The following is an 18,851-nucleotide window of genomic DNA, read 5'->3' as shown; positions in this document are numbered from 1 at the left end:
ATATAAAAATCTGATTTCAATATTTGTAAAATAAACTGGTGGGAGGCAACCCTGGAACTTTCGGCCTTACCTTGTATTCCTGTAACAAAACGATTTTTTTCTGACACATTTTGTAAAGTGAGACACTTGTATGTAAGTCTATGAAGCTACATATTTCAGATTATTTTAAAGCCTTGTAAATGCCTTCTGACATTGTCTGCATAACGAAACTATGGTTAATTTGATGACATCGAATGTTAATTCCTTTTTTCTGATGAGATTATCCTCTTTAGGATGTCTTTCATAACTGATATGCTAAATTATAAATGTATTGATAGATTTTGGCATGATAGAATGTTTTTTAATTGCTGTTCTTCCTATTGTTACAGGCAAAAGAGAGCCAGTGAAGATACAACTTCAGGTTCACCACCCAAGAAATCTTCAGCAGGACCAAAAAGAGATGCCAGGCAGATTTATAACCCTCCCAGTGGGAAATATAGCAGCAATTTGGGCAACTTTAATTATGGTGAGCGTTTCCGTTTGGGTACAAGCAATATGGGAGATTAGGCAGAAATTGTGTTGTACTTTATTTTAATTAGTAATTATATACAGTGTCATGGTTCTATCCGATGACTTTTCTGAATTAGCTTGGAGAACTAGGGCTGTTGAGGAAACGATATATCCCATTCCTCTCTCATTCACCCTTGTGGGCTCACTGTATTGAGCATGCAACATTAAACAGTAAGCACTTAAAGAAAAATATGCCTCTTGTATTCAGAGGAACCAACAGAAACAAAAGAAGTTGACAGAACCATTCTTCCCATGCTTTCCCAGTTGCAGCTTCAAGGCAAGGCATTCTGTGCATTCTCCCTCAGGGATGGGTATAGCTTCTGAGAGATAATAGTATGAATGCTCTTTCTTGGACGTTGTCAGCTTGCTGCCTATACTCCCATCTCCTGTAGCTAGTTGAAAAGAAGTCACAGAAGTGGAGTCAGATGTTCAGGCATCATCTAGCAAGGAAGATGTGTTCTATTGCAGTCTCTCCCTCTACCCAGAGTGCAGTCCTCCTATAAGTGCTTCCTATTCCCCTTTAGCCATTAGAGCCAGGAGAGCTTCATACCAGTCCATCCTCTCCCATGGCTATTGAATCAAAAGTAAAGTTTATCTCTCATTAGCTTATTTCCTCATGGATCTTTTTTTTTTAAAAGAATGGAGAGAAATATCAGGTCAGTTCCTTACCTTGCTTAAGAAGACAAAGTTTAGGCAGGCGTGGTAGCTCACAACTGTAAACCCAACACTTTGGGGAGGCCGAGGTGGGAGGATCACTTGAGCCCAAGAGTTTGAGGCCAGCCTGGGGGAACAAAGCAAGACCCCATTTCTACAAAAAATTTAAAAATTAGCTGGGTATGGTGGCACGCACTTGTAGTCCCAGCTACTCAGGAGGCAAGAGGCAGGAGGATTGCTGAAGCCCAGGAGCCAAAGCTGCTGTAAGCTATGATGGTGCCACTGCACTCCAGCCTGCGTGACCAAGCAAGACCCTGTCTCTTAAAATTAAAAAAAAAATAAAAAGTAGATTCTGAACCATACCTGTAATTTTGTTTCCAAGGTGAGATAATTGTAACAGTAAATTACTTCTGTAACAGTTGAATTCTTCTAATGTTTGAGTAAACAGATTATAGAAAGCCAATTTTAGACTGAAATATGAACCCTTCCCCTCCAGACTCTGAGACATCTTTAAGGATGATCACTGAACTCTTTTACTTACATAACAGTATGTAAATGTGCATCTCCTTGCCTCTTATCTGAAAATGAGGTAACAGCTTTTACAGCCTTCTAATAACAGTATTTGTGAAAGTATTTTGTAAGGGGAAAGGATTCTCTGTTACTTGGTTGAATCACATTGTTCTCTGTCACTTGTATGATTTAATGTGTCTAACAGTACCGTTCTTAAAATCAACAGTTATCTCACATACTGGGAGAATGTGGCTTTAATGAGAGTAATCAAGAGCTGTGGCAATACAAGAATTGTACTCCTTTTTATTGGGCAAGTTAATTTGATTTTACATGAGGATTCTATTGTGTGAAACTCACTGCCTGCTCAATAGTGAGAATCAGGTGATACAATGCTTGTGGAAAAAGAATGTGAAAAATCTGACACTTTAGATTGTATACGGTGTTTTTTAAAAAGAAACAAAAAAAACTGTCAATGTGAAAAACATAAGCAAAGTTTTACTCAAGACAAAAATCCAGGAGTCACTACTTCAGTTATTCCCAGTCTTCAAAATAACAGAAGGGCAAAGCAAAGCAAACATGCAAAAGCAAACTAAAATCTGACTCTTCTTATTGGAAAGAACAATGAATTTCTGCAATTATTTTACATTTGAGAATTTAATGTGATCAGTCATAGGTATTCTCACAACAAAATTTGAAGCATTTGCTTGACTTTATTTCACCTATTGAAATGAAAGTAGTTCTCAGTATCCAAGTTTATTGCTTTACTAACCAGTATCTCTGTTTTTTGCTTTACAAACATGGTATTGGTTCTCACAAATTAGTTCAACTTCCCGGTGCATTCATAAACATATGAATATGAAAAACGTTTAGTTTTCCTTCCAGTGCACAAAGTTCCCCCAGTAACCTAAAAGTACTAAATGTTCTACATTTTGTGACTTGTGTTCTTTACTTTTTGGAATATAAAAATAATCCTTAAAGTTTAATTTAAACTGAGTTAAATTAAACTGAGCAGTGAGTTAAAAAAAAATGTAAGCTTGAAACCATTGAAAAGATCATGAAAATGCAGAAGTATTTTTAGGATGAAGCTCTTCAAAAAGAAGAAAATTTGGTGAATCTCTGTACTATAGAAATGGCTGTATCAATTGGAGGTAAAAAAGCATTAGCCAATATAGAAAAGGTAACTACGTCAAATAGTACCTTCATACAGTGTATTTAATTTCCTCATTAGGTACAGCTGAATAGAGTGTAATCCAAATTCATACTAAAATTGAAAGAGTGGATTGTAGTAGTCTTTTAGCTTAAAGCTAATAATGGTATCTATGACAGTGTTAAGTGTGTTGGTGTGAATAATGAGTATGGTAGGGTGAAATGTGCAGGCATCTGCACAGGTGGCTCTAAGTCTGAACAGTCAAAAATGTAGAAGTCATGGCCCACAAAAGGCTACTGCACTACTTTAATGCCCCCATAGTTACTGTGTCTGTCTCTGGGAGCTTCTTGCCCTTGGAGAAACCACCTCTGATTTTCTGAATGTGTTCACTAGAATAATAAACATAATGATTTCATTTTCAAATGGTTTGCATACTAATCAACTTGTAAAAATATGTCATGGCATTAAGAGGGTGACTTTGAATCAGACCCATTCTATTATGCAGATAAATATTAGCCAAATCGGGGAAAGGTCCAGTGAGTTTCCTGTCTTAGAATTGAATTACTTTTCTTTCTGCAGAAAGGGGGGTAAAAAAAGACATCAAGACATCGCCCTAATAAGACATAATGGCAAAATAATTTATTGCAATATTGACTGAAAAGGTATTTTTCAAGCCTCCAAGATTGTGGATCAAAAACAGCAAAACCAAGCTCTCTCTATTGCTGCTAACAAGATTGCTATAATGAGGAAGTTTAGAAGTTAATGAAAAGATTTGATCTCATTTACATATGATTAAAAGTCCAGCCTTGCTGATAACTGCAATCAGTTTTCTTCACGGGGACGACACCTTTGTGGCTATAAAAGTGACTGACCAATGGATCAGAGAGACTTTTTCTACTGTGTAACACAAGTGACTTGATTTTTCAGCAAAAGATATGCTTAGTTTATATCAGTAGCTGAAACACACTCAGACGCACATACACACATAGCACCTTTTTGGCAGTACTTTGAGAAGCTTATGTAGCTGGTAAAGCAGTGAAAAAAACTCAGCATTTAGATCTACATTTGTGTGAGTCTAGTGTGAAATACTGTGATCAAAACAAAAATTGCATATTTATTGCATTCGGGGACATTTTTTAGTCTAACCTGATTTTTGAAATTGATAATTTATTTTTCATAGTTATATAAGTTACCTTTAGTAATGATAGACAATAAAATAAAGAACTAAGAAGTTGTTACCGAAGTCATAGCCAGAGCAGGTAGACAAGAGAAAGAAATAAAGGCCATCCAAACTGGAAAGAAGTCAAATTGTTTCTCTTTGCAGACGACATGATGTTATATATATATTTAAAAAAAAAAAAAAGATTCTACCAAAAAACTCATAGAACTGATAAATTTAGAAAAGTTAGAAGATACAAAATTAGTATACAAAAATCAGTATCATTTCTATGCATGAACAATGAACTAGCCGAAAAAGAAATCAAGGTAATCCCATTTATAATAGCTATGAAAAAAAAATCTAGGAATAAATTAACCAAGAATGGAAAAGGTTTCTTCTTCTTTTTTTTTTTTTTTTTTTTTTTTTGAGACAGAGTCTCACTCTGTTGCCCAGGCTGGAGTGCAGTGGCGCCATCTCGGCGCATTGCAAGCTCCGCCTCCCGGGTTCAGGCCATTCGCCTGCTTCAGCCTCCTGAGTAGCTGGGATTACAGGCGCCCGCCACCAGGCCCGGCTAATTTTTTGTATTTTTAGTAGAGACAGGGTTTCACCGTGTTAGCCAGAATAGTCTCGATCTCCTGATCTCATGATCCACCCGCCTTGGCCTCCCAAAGTGCTGGGATTACAGGCGTGAGCCACTGCGCTCAGCCTGGAAGAGGTTTCTGTACAAGGAAAACTACAAAACACTGATGAGAGAAATTGAAGGGGATACAGACAAATTGAAAGACACTCCATACTCATCGACTAGAGGAATCAATATATTTTAAATGACCATGCTACCCAAAGTGATCTCCAGATTCAATACAACTTCTATCAAAATAACAATGACATTCTTCAGAGAAATTGCCACCAAAAAAAATTCTGAAAATTTATATGGACCCACAAGACCCCAAATAGCCAAAGCAATCCTGAGCAAAAAGAACAGAGCTGGATTTATCACACTACCAGATCTCAAAATATAAATCAAAGATGTAGTAACCAAAACGGCATGATACTGGCATAAAAGTAGATACAGACCAATGGAACAGAACAGAGAACCAGAAAGCTAACTGATTTTTTACAAAGGTAGCAAGAACACTCATTGGAAGGACAAAAAAAAGGGATAGTCTCTTCAATAAATCGTGCTGAGAAAACTGGGTATCCATATGCAGAAGAATGAAACTAGATCCCCACCTCCCACCCTGTACAAAAATCAACTCAAAATGGATCAAAGACCTAAATGTAAAACCTAAAACAATAAAACTACCATGAGAGAAAACAGGAGAAGCACTTCAGGACATTGGTCTGGGAAAAGATTTTAAGACTAAGACCTAAAAGCACAGGCAACAAAAACATAAACCAGTGGGATCATATCAAATTAAAAAGCTTCTGTGCAGCAAAGGAAACCATCAGCAGTGAAAAGACAACTTACAGAATGGGAGAAAATATTTGTAACCTCCTCATCCAACAGAGGATTAATATTCAGAATATAGAAGATATTCAAACATCTTAATAGCAAAACAAATATAGATAAAAAATGGGCAAATGATCTGAACAGACATTTCTCAAAACAAGACATACAAATGGCCAATGTATGAAAAAATTCTAAACATTACTAAGCATCAGGGTAATGCATATCAAAACCACAATGAGGAAGTTTGGAAGTTCAGTGAAGAGATCTCTCATTTACATGTTTAATCATATGTAAATCATGTAAATGTGATTAAAAGTAAAAGTCAGACATTTGCATCCCCATGTTCATTGTAGCACTATACATTGGCCAAGATGTGGAATCAACCCAGAATCAACAGGTGCATCCGCAGATGAATGGATAAACAAGATGTGGTATTATACACAATGGGATACTATTCAGCCATAAAAAAAAAAAATGTCCTTTCATTTGCAGCAACATGGAAGGAACTGGAGGACTTTATAGTAGGTGAAATAAGCCAGCAATGGAAAATTAATGCATGTTCTCACTTGTGGAAGTTTTAGAAAGTTAACCCTATAGAAGTAAAAAGTAGGATAGCATATACTATAGGCTGAGAAGATGGGAAGGAAGGGATAGGGAGAGATTTGAGGGAGAATGCAAAATAACATAGGAATAAGTCTTAGTGTTCTGTACCACTATAGCATGACTATATATACTTTCAAATAGGATAATGAATGTTCCCAACACAAAGAAATTATAGGTGTTTGAGATGATGGATATGCTTGTTACCCTGAGCTGATAACTATACATTCTTTGTATCAAAATATGCTACCCCATGAATATGCAGAATTATTATTTGTGAATTTGAAGAATTAAGTTTTTTAAAAAGTGTACAGGCAGGGCATAGTGGCTCACACCTGTAGTCCCAGCATTGAGGCAGGACGATCCCTTGAAGCCCACAGTTTGAGATCCACCTGGCAACATAATGAGACCCCGTCGCTACAAAAAGAAAGAAAGAAAGAAAAAAAAAAACGTGGTGTGCATCTGTAGACCTAGCTACTGGGGAGTCTGAGGCAGAAAGATCACTAGTCCAGTTCAGTGTTATGGTGAACTGAACTGTGAACGCACCACTGCACTCAAGCCTGAACAACACAGCAAGACCCTCCAAAAAAAAGTGTAGTTATCGTAACATCACCTTGAAACGACTTTGTTACTGGGATACATTTAATTAAGCAACTATCACAAATGTAGTTGGTACCTTGCCTTATGTACTTCAGTATATATGTTGCTCTTGTTTTATAGGCAGGCTAAATTTGTAGATGGAACAGCAGAATATTAGTTCTGTTCTTATAGGGCCTACTGCTGTATTCAGAGTTATGAGCTACATTTCTTCTGCGTTTGCTGTACCATGAAATCCTAAGCAAGACCTAAACCCTTGTTCGCTTTTTCGTAGAGCAGAGAGGAGCCTTCAGGGGAAGTAGAGGTGGCCGAGGTTGGGGCACACGAGGAAATCGTAGTCGGGGAAGACTCTACTGAATAAGACATCAGCATTCTTCAGCATTGTCATGAGCTTAATATACTTAAATTCTACTACTCATTGGATTGCCGGGGATGTCCCTTTAAACAGACTGCTGCCTTCAGCTAAAAACTTAATGTTCTTTATACCTTTGTATGTATGATCTACTTTTGTAACAAACCATGGTTGTGTCCAAGTTAAACCACAGTGATATTTTTGGATGCTTTGTCTGCAATCTTGACTTGTTTTTGCAGTATCATTATTCAGACTTCAACTTGTGAATCTTTTACTTTTAAACATCTTGATAATTTGTTGTTGAGAGCTGTTCATTCTAAAATGTAATGAAATTCAGTCTAGTTCTGCTGAGAAAGATCATCAGTTTTGAAAGGTTACTGATTTTCCTCTTCCCTCTTAGTTTTTTGCCCAATATATGGAGAAGAGTAATGGTCAATCTTAACATTTTGTTTTAATTGTTTAATAAAGCTGCTGGGCAGTGGTGCAGCATTCCTACCTAGTGTCATAAAAGCAAAATACTTACATAGCTTTCTTAAAATATAGGAATGACATTACATTTTTAGGAGAAAGTAAGTTGCTTTGCACTGCTTACTTAATTCTTTTCCATATATTGTGATACAAACTTTTGAATATGGAATCTTACTATTTGAATAGAAATGTGTATGTATAATATACATACATACATAAGCATATATGTGTGTGTGTGTGTGTGTATATATATATATGCATGCTGTGAAACTTGACTACACAACATAAATCACTTTTTAAATTCCAGGAACGGGTAGTCTGACACGGTGATTATCCTTTTGAGGCTGAATCCGTTAACTTGTTATTTAGGTTTTTACTCCCACTAGCAAGGGATTCTAAGTCAGTTGCACTTACATGATTATTGTTATTTAAAACTAAAAATAAAGACTGCATTTTCAAAGATAAATTGGAGTTGCTATTGGTGAAATACAACCAAAATACTGAATTTGATGTACATACAGGTTTCTACAGGAAGAGATAGTATAATTTAGAATTTGGAGATTTAATAACCAGGGCTACCCAGAAAAAGTGACTTGATAACATGGTACCAATAAGTAAGGGATGCTCTCTCGGTTTGCTTTTGCCACTTTCAAGATTTTAACTTCTCAGGTTATTAATCAAAATTATTGTATAAGTTAGCCAATAGAATTTTTAGGTTAAAACAACAGACAGATGGGGGGTTTGTGGAGTGTTTAATGTCATGGGCATTTTTAGTAGCATAGACCCTTTGTTCTGCATTTGAATGTTTTGTATATTTTTGTTTCACAGTTAATCTTCCCTCCCCAAGTTTGCTATTCAAATCAACTGCCTGAATGACATTTCTATTAGTCTGATGTATTTTTTTGAGGAATAGTTTGTGATTCTAATGCAGGTGTCTTCATTACCATTACCTCTACACTGCAGAGGAGGCAAAACTCCTTTATTAGAATTACTGCACATGTGTATGGGGAAAATAGTTTTGAAAGACTAGAATGATACAAGTGAGCAAAAGTTGGTCAGCTTGGCTATGGAGTGGTGGCAATAATCTCTAAACATTCCTAAAGACCATGAGCTGAACCTAAACTCCCTTGGAATCTGAACAAAGGAATATAAAATTGCCATTTGAAAACGACCAGCTAATCTGGACCTCAGAGATAGATCAGCCAGTGGCCCAAAGCCATTTCAGGTACAGAAATTGTATTGAGACTACAACTAAATAAATTTGAACGTTAAGTATAATTTTACCACTTTTCCTCTTTATAAGCATATTTGTAAACTCAAAACTGCACAGAAGTGACTTTACTTTCTCAAGTTTGATACTGAGTTGACTGTTCACTTATCCCTCACCCTTCCCCTTCCCTTTCCTAAGGCAATAGTGCACAACTTAGGTTATTTTTGCTTCCGAATTTGAATGAAAAACTTAATGCCATGGATTTTTTTTCTTTTGCAAGACACCTGTTTATCACCTTGTTTAAATGTAAATGTCCCCTTATGCTTTTGAAATAAATTTCCTTTTGTAATTTTGTTTTGTGTCTTGATGTGTTATAATTACGGTAACTTCAGATTCTTGGATATTCATTAACATTTATTGATTGCTTCTACTGTGACAATAGGCTGAAAATATAAAGATGGACAAGAACTGCTCTCTACCTTCAAGGAGTTCAGTCTTTATTGTTTTTTTTTTTTTGAGACAGAGCCTTGCTTTGTCGCCCAGGCTAGAGTACAGTGGCATGATCTTGGCTCACTGCAAGCTCCACCTCCCGGGTTCACGCCATTCTCCTGCCTCAGCCTCCCAAGTAGCTGGGACTACAGGTGCCCACCACCACGCCTGGCTAATTTTTTGTATTTTTAGTAGAGACGGGATTTCACTGTGTTAACCAGGATGGTCTCGATCTCCTGACCACGTGATCCGCCCGCCTTGGCCTCCCAAAGTGCTAGGATTATAGGCGTGAGCCACCATGCTCGGCCTATAAGGAGTTCAGTCATCAATTTGGTAAATTATCTTTAATTTTGATCCTTCAAAGTTCTGATTTGAATTTATTTTTAGGAGCTAACATAACCTGAAAAAAGGATTTGTGTGTTTTTTTTAATCAAAGCAAAACATCAGATAATTGCCGAATCATCATTAAATAAATCATTTCTATCTTCAGATAATGTGCAAAGCAAGTTGGAACTTAGTAATTTAACTGCCAGGCTTTATGAAAGTGTTCCTGAAGTAGCAACAAGGATGGTTGTGAGTGTGGGAAAGTTGGATTTTAAGTGGATCAGGATAAGGTGATCACATTCAGGCCTACAGCTTTTTTTTTTTTTTGAGACAGAGTTTTGCTCTTGTCGCCCAGGCTGGAGTGCAGTGGTGTGATCTTGGCTCACAGCAACCACTGCCTCCCAGGTTCAAGCAATTCTCCTGCCTCAGCCTCCCAAGTAGCTGGGATTATAGGTGTCTGCCACCAAGCCCAGCTAGTTTTTTGTATTTTTAGTAGAGATGGGGTTTCACCGTGTTGATGAGGCTGGTCTCGAACTCCCGACATCAGGTGATCCACCAGCCTCGGCCTCCCAAAGTGCTGGGATTACAGGCATTAGCCACCATGCCTGGTCTTCCAGGCCTATAGCTAAGGAATGCCAAATTTTATCCCCATTATTTCTTGCCTGGAGTTTCATAATAACCTCCTAATTGATCTCCCTGCTGTTACACTTAACTCTGTACAATCTGCTCGAAACACAGCAGCAAAGAGACGTCTAATTTTCTGCCAGAAATTGTTCACTGGCTCCCCATTTCAAAATAATAATCAAAAACATTACCATGGCTTTTAATTCTGACCTCAGCTGCTCTTCTTCCCCTTGTTCACTCTGCCTCAGACAGTTAGCTTCATGCAGGCCAAAGACATCCTCCTGCCTTAAGCCCTTGCATTAGCTAGCTGTCCCCTCTAGTCACTGTTCCTTATATCCACACATCTAACTCCTTTTTCACGTCCTCGAAGCTAACCTCAATCCTATCTGTCCCCTACTGCTAGAATATAATGTGGCTAAAATGCAACAAAAGTAAAGATTTTTGCATGTTGTTGATTCATAATCCCAAACATCCAGAACAGTGTTTTGTACATAGTAAGCTTTCAACTCATAGTAAGTTGAAGGCACTGTTTTAAGCCTAGAGGATATAGTAGTGAACAAAACAGGCAAACTCATGGAATTTACATACTCTTATGCAGATCCTGACAAACTTAAGCCTGTACCAGAGTAGTAAGTGCTATAAGGATACTGAAGCATTCTATTGTGCTTCAGCCAGTATAGAAAGAATGGTCAGAAAAAAGCCTCTGAGCGATTGATTTGAGCTGAGACCTGGATAATGATACCAAGCCAGCCTCGTGAAGACCTCAAGGAAAAGCATTTGAGATCAAGGCAACAAAATTACAGAACACTTGGCTTTTAAGAATGTACCAAGCTGTGCTAGAGAATGGGCTATCTCCAAGTTCTAAGATTCCTAACCTTGACCTCAGAAGTCCTAAATTCATCCACTACTACAATAGTGAACTGCTTTCAGTAACTGACAGTTAACACCATGCTCTTTCTAACATTAGGGCATTCTTCCTCTGGAAAATCATGGTTCCTTGATTCTGCCCATTTATCTGGCTGATTCAGGTCTGAATAAATTTGAACCTCGGGATGCCTTTCCTCTCAAGTTGGTTACAGGACCACCTATTATGTGCTTCCTCAGTAGGTGGGTAAAAGACAGCAGGAGAGAGATCATTGTATTCAGTGTGATGGAAACTAAAGCTTAAACTAATATAAAATCTAACGTATCAATAAAAACCTAAGATGACTATCTTGCTATCCTCAGAGCAGCCCTAGTGTCACTGTGAGTTTGAATCCTTGGTCTCATCCGTGGTAGCCCTCATACTTCAGACTTCCTGATCTATTTGACAAATGATTTCTAAATGAAATTACTATATTAGGTATCCTCTACCTCCCTTTAAAAAATCCTCTTCACTCACTGTGCATATTGATGTTGAGGAGTTACACAAGTAAAGCCCTCTTGCTATAACCAGGCTCCTTTCCAACCTGTTCCCCCCGACCCGGCTTCCCATCAATTCAAAATTGCTCTTAAAGACTTAATTATATGTAGTAGGATGCTAATAATTCCATTCCTACTCAAACATGCTGCTTCTCCTATCAAGATGAGTCTGTTTCCATCCACACTTGAATTTGGGCTAAGCTTGTTACTTTCCTTAACCAGAAGAATGCATAAGTGATGCTTTGCCACTTCTGGGGCCTTGACCCTCTGACAGCCTGGCAGCTTCCTTTTATTCTTTCAGCACCCTGAGCCACCCTGTAAGAAGCCTGTGTAACTACCTTGTCTGAGAGAGGCCCAGCTACCCCCAGCCATTTCAATCACTCCAACTAAAGCACCAGACGTGTTGGAGCCAGTTTGGAACATTTCAGCCTCAGCTGAGCTCCCAGCTGAATGCAGCCTTAAGAGTGACCCCAGCTAACACCAGGAGTAACAGAAGAACCACCCAGCTGAGACCAACAAACTGAAAAATAATAAATCATGTTTTAAGAATTAAAATTTAAACCTCTAAGACTTAATGTTGGTTTTATTATAAAGCAAAAGATAACAGAATGTAAGCCAGTGTTACCCTCCTCCCTAGGAGTATTTATATCTTAAATATTTTCTCTAAGGAATAGGCAGTATGTAAATCCTTTGCAATTTTCAGGTAAGCTGGCCCAAGGGAGGAAGTTAATCCAGAAAGATCATTCATTCTATCAACAGAATGAATTCTAATTCATAACTTTAAGAATTCTATGATTTATAGTGATAGTAAATAAAAGACCTATTTGCTAAAATATGTTCAAAGACTAAATTACATGCAGTTAGGGGCTTGCCTATCATTTGTTGAACTAAGAATTGAATCACAATTTGAGATATCAGCAATTTTGTCAACTGCCATCCTGTATTTCTGTAAGTTTCATCTAAGGAAAAGTATAATGAAAAAAGAAACATCAGAACAACAGAATAAAAGAACGGGGACAAGTGATCTGGATGTAGAAAATTAGTAGGAACAATTTTATTTAGGTTAAGATGTTTAACTGTTTTATTCACACAAAATGGGAATGCTACATTTGGGGTAGCTAAAAACCTGTAACTATTTTGTATGGAAGCTCCAAGGAAGATAAAAATGTTAGTATAGAAAATGCTTCCTGCCCTCAGTTGCTAGTGTAGGTAATTAAAGAATTGCAAGATGACAGGTCCCTGGATGGCCTTGGCCATGCCAACTCTTCCCCCACTTGCTTGCAATTTTCAGGCAGAATGTACTGAGAATGCAACATTCTGAGATAAGGAGGAAGCTTCCAGAACAACCTGGGCCGTGTCCTCATTTTTCCTAAAACAGGATGTTCTGCAACACTTGTACTCAGCAATCTCAGTCATATCCAGGGTATAAAACCCAAAGTGTTTTTGGAGTCCCTCATCTGTGCTGCAACATGGGGTATATGCAGATGAGGCTCTATCTATCTGCCCAGGGCAGCTTTCCTGAGCCATGGGATCAGCTAACCACGGATCCTCCATTTCTGTGTATCTTTGCTGCCTATTCGTAAAAAATTTGCTTTGCCCGACTTACTGTTTGAGTGTTCTGTCTCACCATATTAGAACTAAGAACTTTTGCAAGAACCACTCAAGTTTGGGTGTTCAAAGTTTATAAAATAATATCACACAGCAGCATAGTATTGTCATGTTACTGCTACAGAACTCGGAGGCAGCAAAGAAGTTGACAGACATTTTTGCAGGCTAGGATTTCAACTGTATCTTAAATAGATTTGAGAAAGCAGCATGAGGAAAGGATTTTAGGCAGGGAACAGGAGCAAAAGTATGTCTAAATTAGTCTGTGATACTTAAAACAGTTCAGTGAAAGACTAGAAGAATGGTACTTGGCAGTCAGGATCTGTGGTAGGCAAAATTCTAAGATGATCCCCAATGGTCCTTAACCTCATAAAATCTCCCCTACATATGTTCAAACATCATGTTGTACACTAAATATATACAGTTTTTGTCTATTTCACCTTAATAGAGTAGAAAAGGGAGAAATTTCCTAACTTGGCTGTGTGGGGAAAACATGAATACAATATCACTCCTGTGATTATAGGTTTGGATGTGCTTAGGGCCCGCCAAAACTCATGTTGAAATTTGGCACCCAATGTGGCACTGTTGGGAGATGGGGAGGTTTCTGGGTAATGGGGGTGGATCTGTCATGAACAGATTAATGCCCTCACGGTGGGGCAGGGTGCAGGGGTGAGTTCTTGCTCTCTCAGGAATGAATTAGTTCTCATGAGCGTGGGTTGTTAAAGAGTTTGGCTTTCTTGATTTCTCTCTCTTGCTGCTTCTCTTAACATGTGATCTCTATGCACACCCACTCCCCTTCTGCTTTCCTCCCTAAGTGGAAGCAGTGTGAGGCCCTTACCAGATGCAGCTGCCCAATCTTGGACTTTTCAGCCACCAGAATCATAAGCCAATTAAACCTCTTTTCTTTATAAATTGCCCAGCTTTAGGTATTCTGTTATAACAACGCAAAATGGACTAAGATAATGTTATACGGCAAACAAAATTTTTGGAGACAGCATTAAAGTTACTAACCAGTTTGTCTGAGGTTAATAAAAAGGGATATTATTCAGATAGACCTTATCAACTCACATGAGCCCTTTAAGTCTGGGCTTAGAGATAGAGGAATTCAAGAGATTTCAGCAGTGGAAATATTCTCCTGCTTGCCTTCAAGGAATAACTGCCATCGTGAGAGCCACATGGCAGAAAATTGTGGGTAGCCTCAGTGTTAATGGCCACAATCAGCAGCCAGTAACAAAATGGAGCCCTCAGTCCTACATTGGCAATACACTGAATTCTGCCAAGGACTTGAAGAATGAGCTTGACTGAGGACCCCCAAGCCTTAGATGAGATTGAAGCCTTAATATGAGCCTTTTGACACTGAGCAGAGAACTCAGTCACACCACACCAGAAGACTCTTGCCCCAAGGAAACTGTCAGATAATGTGTTAAGCTAAGTTTGTGGCAATTGTTACACAGCATTAGAAAACTAATACAGGATCTTAAAAGATAAGAGTTATCTACAGAAAATAGGTAGGTGGTATAATAAAGCTATAGAAGCTGTAATTCCACCCCTTTAGAGGTTAACTTGTGAAAGTCGACGAAATTACTGATAGCAAAATATGTGATGCTGGGGACTTTCTCAAATTCCTCACTATCCTTCATTCATTTTCAGGTTCTCAGATCTAGAGTCAGGTGGATCTGAGTCCAAACCTGAGCTCTACCACTTAGCAATACAATCTTGGCCAACTTACTTAACTAGCCAGAGCTTGGTAAGTTGTGATGAATAATAGGAACTATGCATATACAGGACCCAGGATGTATTAAACACTCAAGAAATGTTAGATGATGATGATGATGTCAGCTTCACACACAAGAAAGAGGGTTGACCTCTATGCCCCCAAAGTAAGATGCTGAGACCAAAGGGATTCCATCATTTGCCACTTCTCTATTTTAAAATTCTGAGGCTGGGCGCGGTGGCTCACGCCTGTAATCCCAGCACTCTGGGAGGCCAAGGAGGGCGGTGGATCACGAGGTCAGGAGATCGAGACAATCCTGGCTAACACAGTGAAACCCTGTCTCTACTAAAAAATACAAAAAATTAGCCGGGCGTAGCGGCGGGCGCCTGTAGTCCCAGCTACTCGGGAGGCTGAGGCAGGAGAATGGCGTGAACCCGGGAGGCAGAGCTTGCAGTGAACCAAGATCGTGCCACTGCACTCCAGCACTCCAGCCTGGGCGACAGAGCGAGACTCCGTCTCAAAAAAATAAACAAACAATAAAATAAAATTCTGAAACACTCCCTGTTGCCTATGTCTAAACTCTAAGAAAGAAACTCTTACAACATGCCACTGACTTCACCTTTTCTTTTCTTGAGACGGATTCTCGCTCTGTCTCCCAGGCTGGAGTGCAGTGGTGTGATCTCGGCTCACTGCAATCCCCTCCTCCTAGTGTTCAAGCAATTCTCTGCCTCAGCCTCCTGAGTAGCTGGGATTACAGGCGCCCACCACCACGCCCGGCTAATTTTTGTATTTTTAGTAGAGACGGGGTTTCACCATCTTGGCCAGGTGGAACTCCTGACCTCGTGATCCACCCACCTCGGCCTCCCAAACTGCTGGGATTACAGGCGTGAGCCACCGCGCCCGGCTGACTTCACCTTTTCACTTATTATTCTGCCTGAACCAGTACCTGAGCTCCAAGCCTTTTTTCACCTGGTTGGTTGCTCTCTCCTGTACATATGCCTTCATACACCCCCATTATCCTGTATTTTAATTGTTAACCTGCCAATAATATCTCACTATATTGCACACTGCTCAATGGTGATATTTCCAAACCCAGAGACTATCAGAGTACCAGGCAAAAAGCAAATAAGCCATATATTTTTAATGAAATGAATGTTCAGTCTTCAGGCCTTTAAGAAAAGCTGTTCCTGGAATGAAGAAAAAACAACAACATGAAAAAACCAATGCTGTGGTTGTTTCTATATTTCTATAGCGTGGTATTTAAACACTTAGCAATTGCTCTCCCGCATATACTTCTGTAGGGAAGTGGTTAAACAATATTTTCATCCTTCTTTTCCCAAGGAGAAAACCGAAAGCATACCAACCTTAAATAACAAACACAGAGGACAATCTTGAAAGACCTAAAATGACGTATCTAGCAAGAAGCTGGCAGCCAAGCTTGTCCCCTGCCTGCCTGCTGGTTCGCTAGAGGGAAGTGGGTCTCAAACTTTAATATGTATACCAGTCACCTGAGGCTGTTGCTAAAATGTAGTCTGATTCGGCAGGTTGCAGGGGAGAGGGAGAAGAGCCGAGAATGTGCATGTCTAAAAGCTCCCAGGTGATGCCAAAGCTTCTGGTCTCCAGACCTAGACCTCTAGCTTAGACCTGTGCTGACCAGTACTGTAGGCACATGCGGCTATTAAGCCCCTGAAATATGACTAGATAAGCTGTCAGTGTAAAATACCGATTTCCAAGGCTTAGTAAAAAAAAAAAAAAAAAAAAAAAAGGAAACTACCTCAATGATGTGTACCGACCACACTGAATTAATATTTTGTGTATTTTGAGCTAAATAAAATGTACTAGTAGGATTACTTCCCTCTATAGTTTACATTGCACACGTGGCTCGCATTACCGGACAGCGGTGCGCTAGACTAACAACCGTCTCCATTCTGAAGCTTCCAGTATTGTGAGACTTTAAGAATAAAAGCAACACCTCTCTTCCCATAGGTGGAAAGCACACCTTTTGTTCCCCAACTATTTACCAGAAATAAAACGAAAAATCAAAGATTTAAAAAACAACAAAACTGACTCCTCTCACTTCTGCTTAAGCTCCACCTAAGCCACTACTTTTCTCTCCTTCCGGTTCCCACGCTCCGAGATCGAACCACCCACAGAAAAACAATAACTAAAAAGTGGTCTCCATCCCTGAAGCCAAGCTGGGAGAAAAGCCGAACGTCGCTCTTCCTGGCCGCCCAAACCCAGGAGGAGGGAACCTGATAGTCAGCGAGCGACGCCTCTCGACTCCTCCTCCTGCTCCTCCTCCAGCACCGACCTTTCCAAGATGGCAGGCGCCGGAGACTAGCTTCCGCTTCCGGTGTGAGTGGCCCGGCCTGGGGGGCAAGATGGCGGTGGCAGTAGGGGTCCGTGGCCGGTACGAGCTGCCGCCTTGCTCCGGCCCAGGCTGGCTCCTCAGCCTTTCAACCTTGCTGAGTGTGGCGGCACGAGGGGCCTTCGCCACCACGCACTGGGTCGTCACGGAGGACGGGAAGATCCAGCAGCAGGTAGCGGCCGGGGCGTCCCTCTTCGCCCGTGCCCGCCCTCGCCCAGGGGGGATTCCCCTGCTTGGCCCCTGGCTGTTGGGCTCCGCGCGGCCCCGCCCCCAGCCTACCTTCACACTGTGGTGGCACCGCGACCCCGGCCTCCCTGCATTCGGACTAGGCACTTCCCGCTCCCCACTTGTCTCCTGGTCCTCGTTTGGCCGCCTGGAAGTTCTCATCCTTCCACCTCGCGGGTCGCGCGCCGCATGGGGAAGAGTCGCCCAGCTGCGGGGGACGGGCCCTACGGACCGTTTTTTGGCTCGGGGTTTAGAAATCACAGATTTCAGGATTCCTGCCTTTGGTGCTTCTCGGGCTCACGCGTCACCGGCCCTCCCCGAGGAAATAGAAAGCAGGTGGCAGCGCCAGGGTGTGCGCGATCCCAGGGTGTGTGACAGCTTCTGCACCCCTAGCCTGTGGACCATTCATGCTGCTCCCCTAGTCTCGTCTACCACATGGTGGATTTCGTTTCTGGCTGTGTTGGTTTCAGCTTGTACCGTTACTTAGGTCAGCAGTGGCTCATTAGAAACAATATAGAAACACTCCCCTTCCCAAAGAATGCTTGAAGATGCCGCTGGTGGCGTTGCCTGCATCTTTTCAGCTGTTACTGCCCTCGTTTCCCAGTGTACTTTGCTTTGTTTCTTTACCTAGTTCCTGTGACCTAGCCTCGCATAGACGATATGCGATTTCCTGGATTCTTGTATGCCTGAACTAATTCCTCAGAGGCGAGACTGCTTTTCTTATATAACTTCATGATTGCCTGCATTTTGTAAATGCTGCTGATGCCTAAGGAGTGTGTATGTGTGTGTTCCGCTACAGAATCTTGGTAAACTTACTGACTTCGAACACTGGAGAACAATCTTGAAGTGTCTAGCAAACATATAGAAAGTGAAGTGTGTGCCCCATGCAGTGTAGCCCACTGATCTAAAACGTTTTAACTAGTGTGGTGGGTAATTACTGGTCCTTTGGGTTGTGTGTGATGAATCATGATAGGAGCACACTGCAACGTTTAAGGTGAGGTTTACCTTTAGATTTGCCGTGTAATGTAATAGCAAATTCTATCTCAAATATAATAAGTAAATTAAATGTAATTAAAAATCCGCCTAGGTGTTCATGAGTGTTTCTCAGCATATCTGAGAAAAGACGGTCTTCCTATTGGGTAACATTTTCTATGTGACATACATAAAGAACAGTTTCGTTTTCATTGCCATACTAACTGAGAGTTTAAATATATGTGTATGTGTTTCAGAAACCCAAGAAAACACTGTAAGTTCATATGTGAGTGCTGGTTGCTTCCACCCTTCTTTGTTTCCTGATGGTGGTTTTCCCTGAGGTCTTTATGAAGGGAGACGTGGAATTAAGTCACTCCTGCTGCAATTTGGGGAGCCTTTCTCCTGTTGGCTCTTCTGCAATATTGTTTTTGGC

The 18,851-nt window shown here is 40.3% G+C and overlaps 2 protein-coding genes across 5 annotated transcripts in view; both read left to right on the top strand.

Moving 5' to 3' along the window:
• The window catches only part of API5 (apoptosis inhibitor 5), a 32,063-nt gene extending 23,014 nt beyond the window's left edge, over nucleotides 1–9,049 (top strand). Inside the window, exons 13-14 of one of the 2 annotated variants that reach the window (XM_037999506.2) lie at nucleotides 369–505; nucleotides 6,946–9,049. In XM_037999506.2, the coding sequence (XP_037855434.1) occupies nucleotides 369–505; nucleotides 6,946–6,968 (160 nt within the window). In that variant the 3' untranslated portion in view covers nucleotides 6,969–9,049. Of the gene's footprint in view, nucleotides 1–368; nucleotides 506–6,940 lie in introns of both variants that reach the window. The other variant, XM_037999504.2, reaches the window with a different exon arrangement.
• Nucleotides 9,050–17,198: 8,149 nt separating this feature from the next.
• The window catches only part of TTC17 (tetratricopeptide repeat domain 17), a 142,263-nt gene continuing 140,610 nt past the window's right edge, over nucleotides 17,199–18,851 (top strand). For all 3 annotated transcript variants that reach the window (XM_008001222.3, XM_073017201.1, XM_008001243.3), the window contains exon 1: nucleotides 17,199–17,393. In XM_008001222.3, coding sequence (XP_007999413.1) covers nucleotides 17,235–17,393 — 159 coding nt within the window. In that variant the 5' untranslated portion in view covers nucleotides 17,199–17,234. The remainder of the gene's footprint in view (nucleotides 17,394–18,851) is intronic.

The sequence above is a fragment of the Chlorocebus sabaeus genome, chromosome 1 (assembly GCF_047675955.1).
Source record: "Chlorocebus sabaeus isolate Y175 chromosome 1, mChlSab1.0.hap1, whole genome shotgun sequence".
Classification (NCBI taxonomy): domain Eukaryota; kingdom Metazoa; phylum Chordata; class Mammalia; order Primates; family Cercopithecidae; genus Chlorocebus; species Chlorocebus sabaeus.
This window is presented reverse-complemented; position numbering and strand designations above follow the sequence as displayed.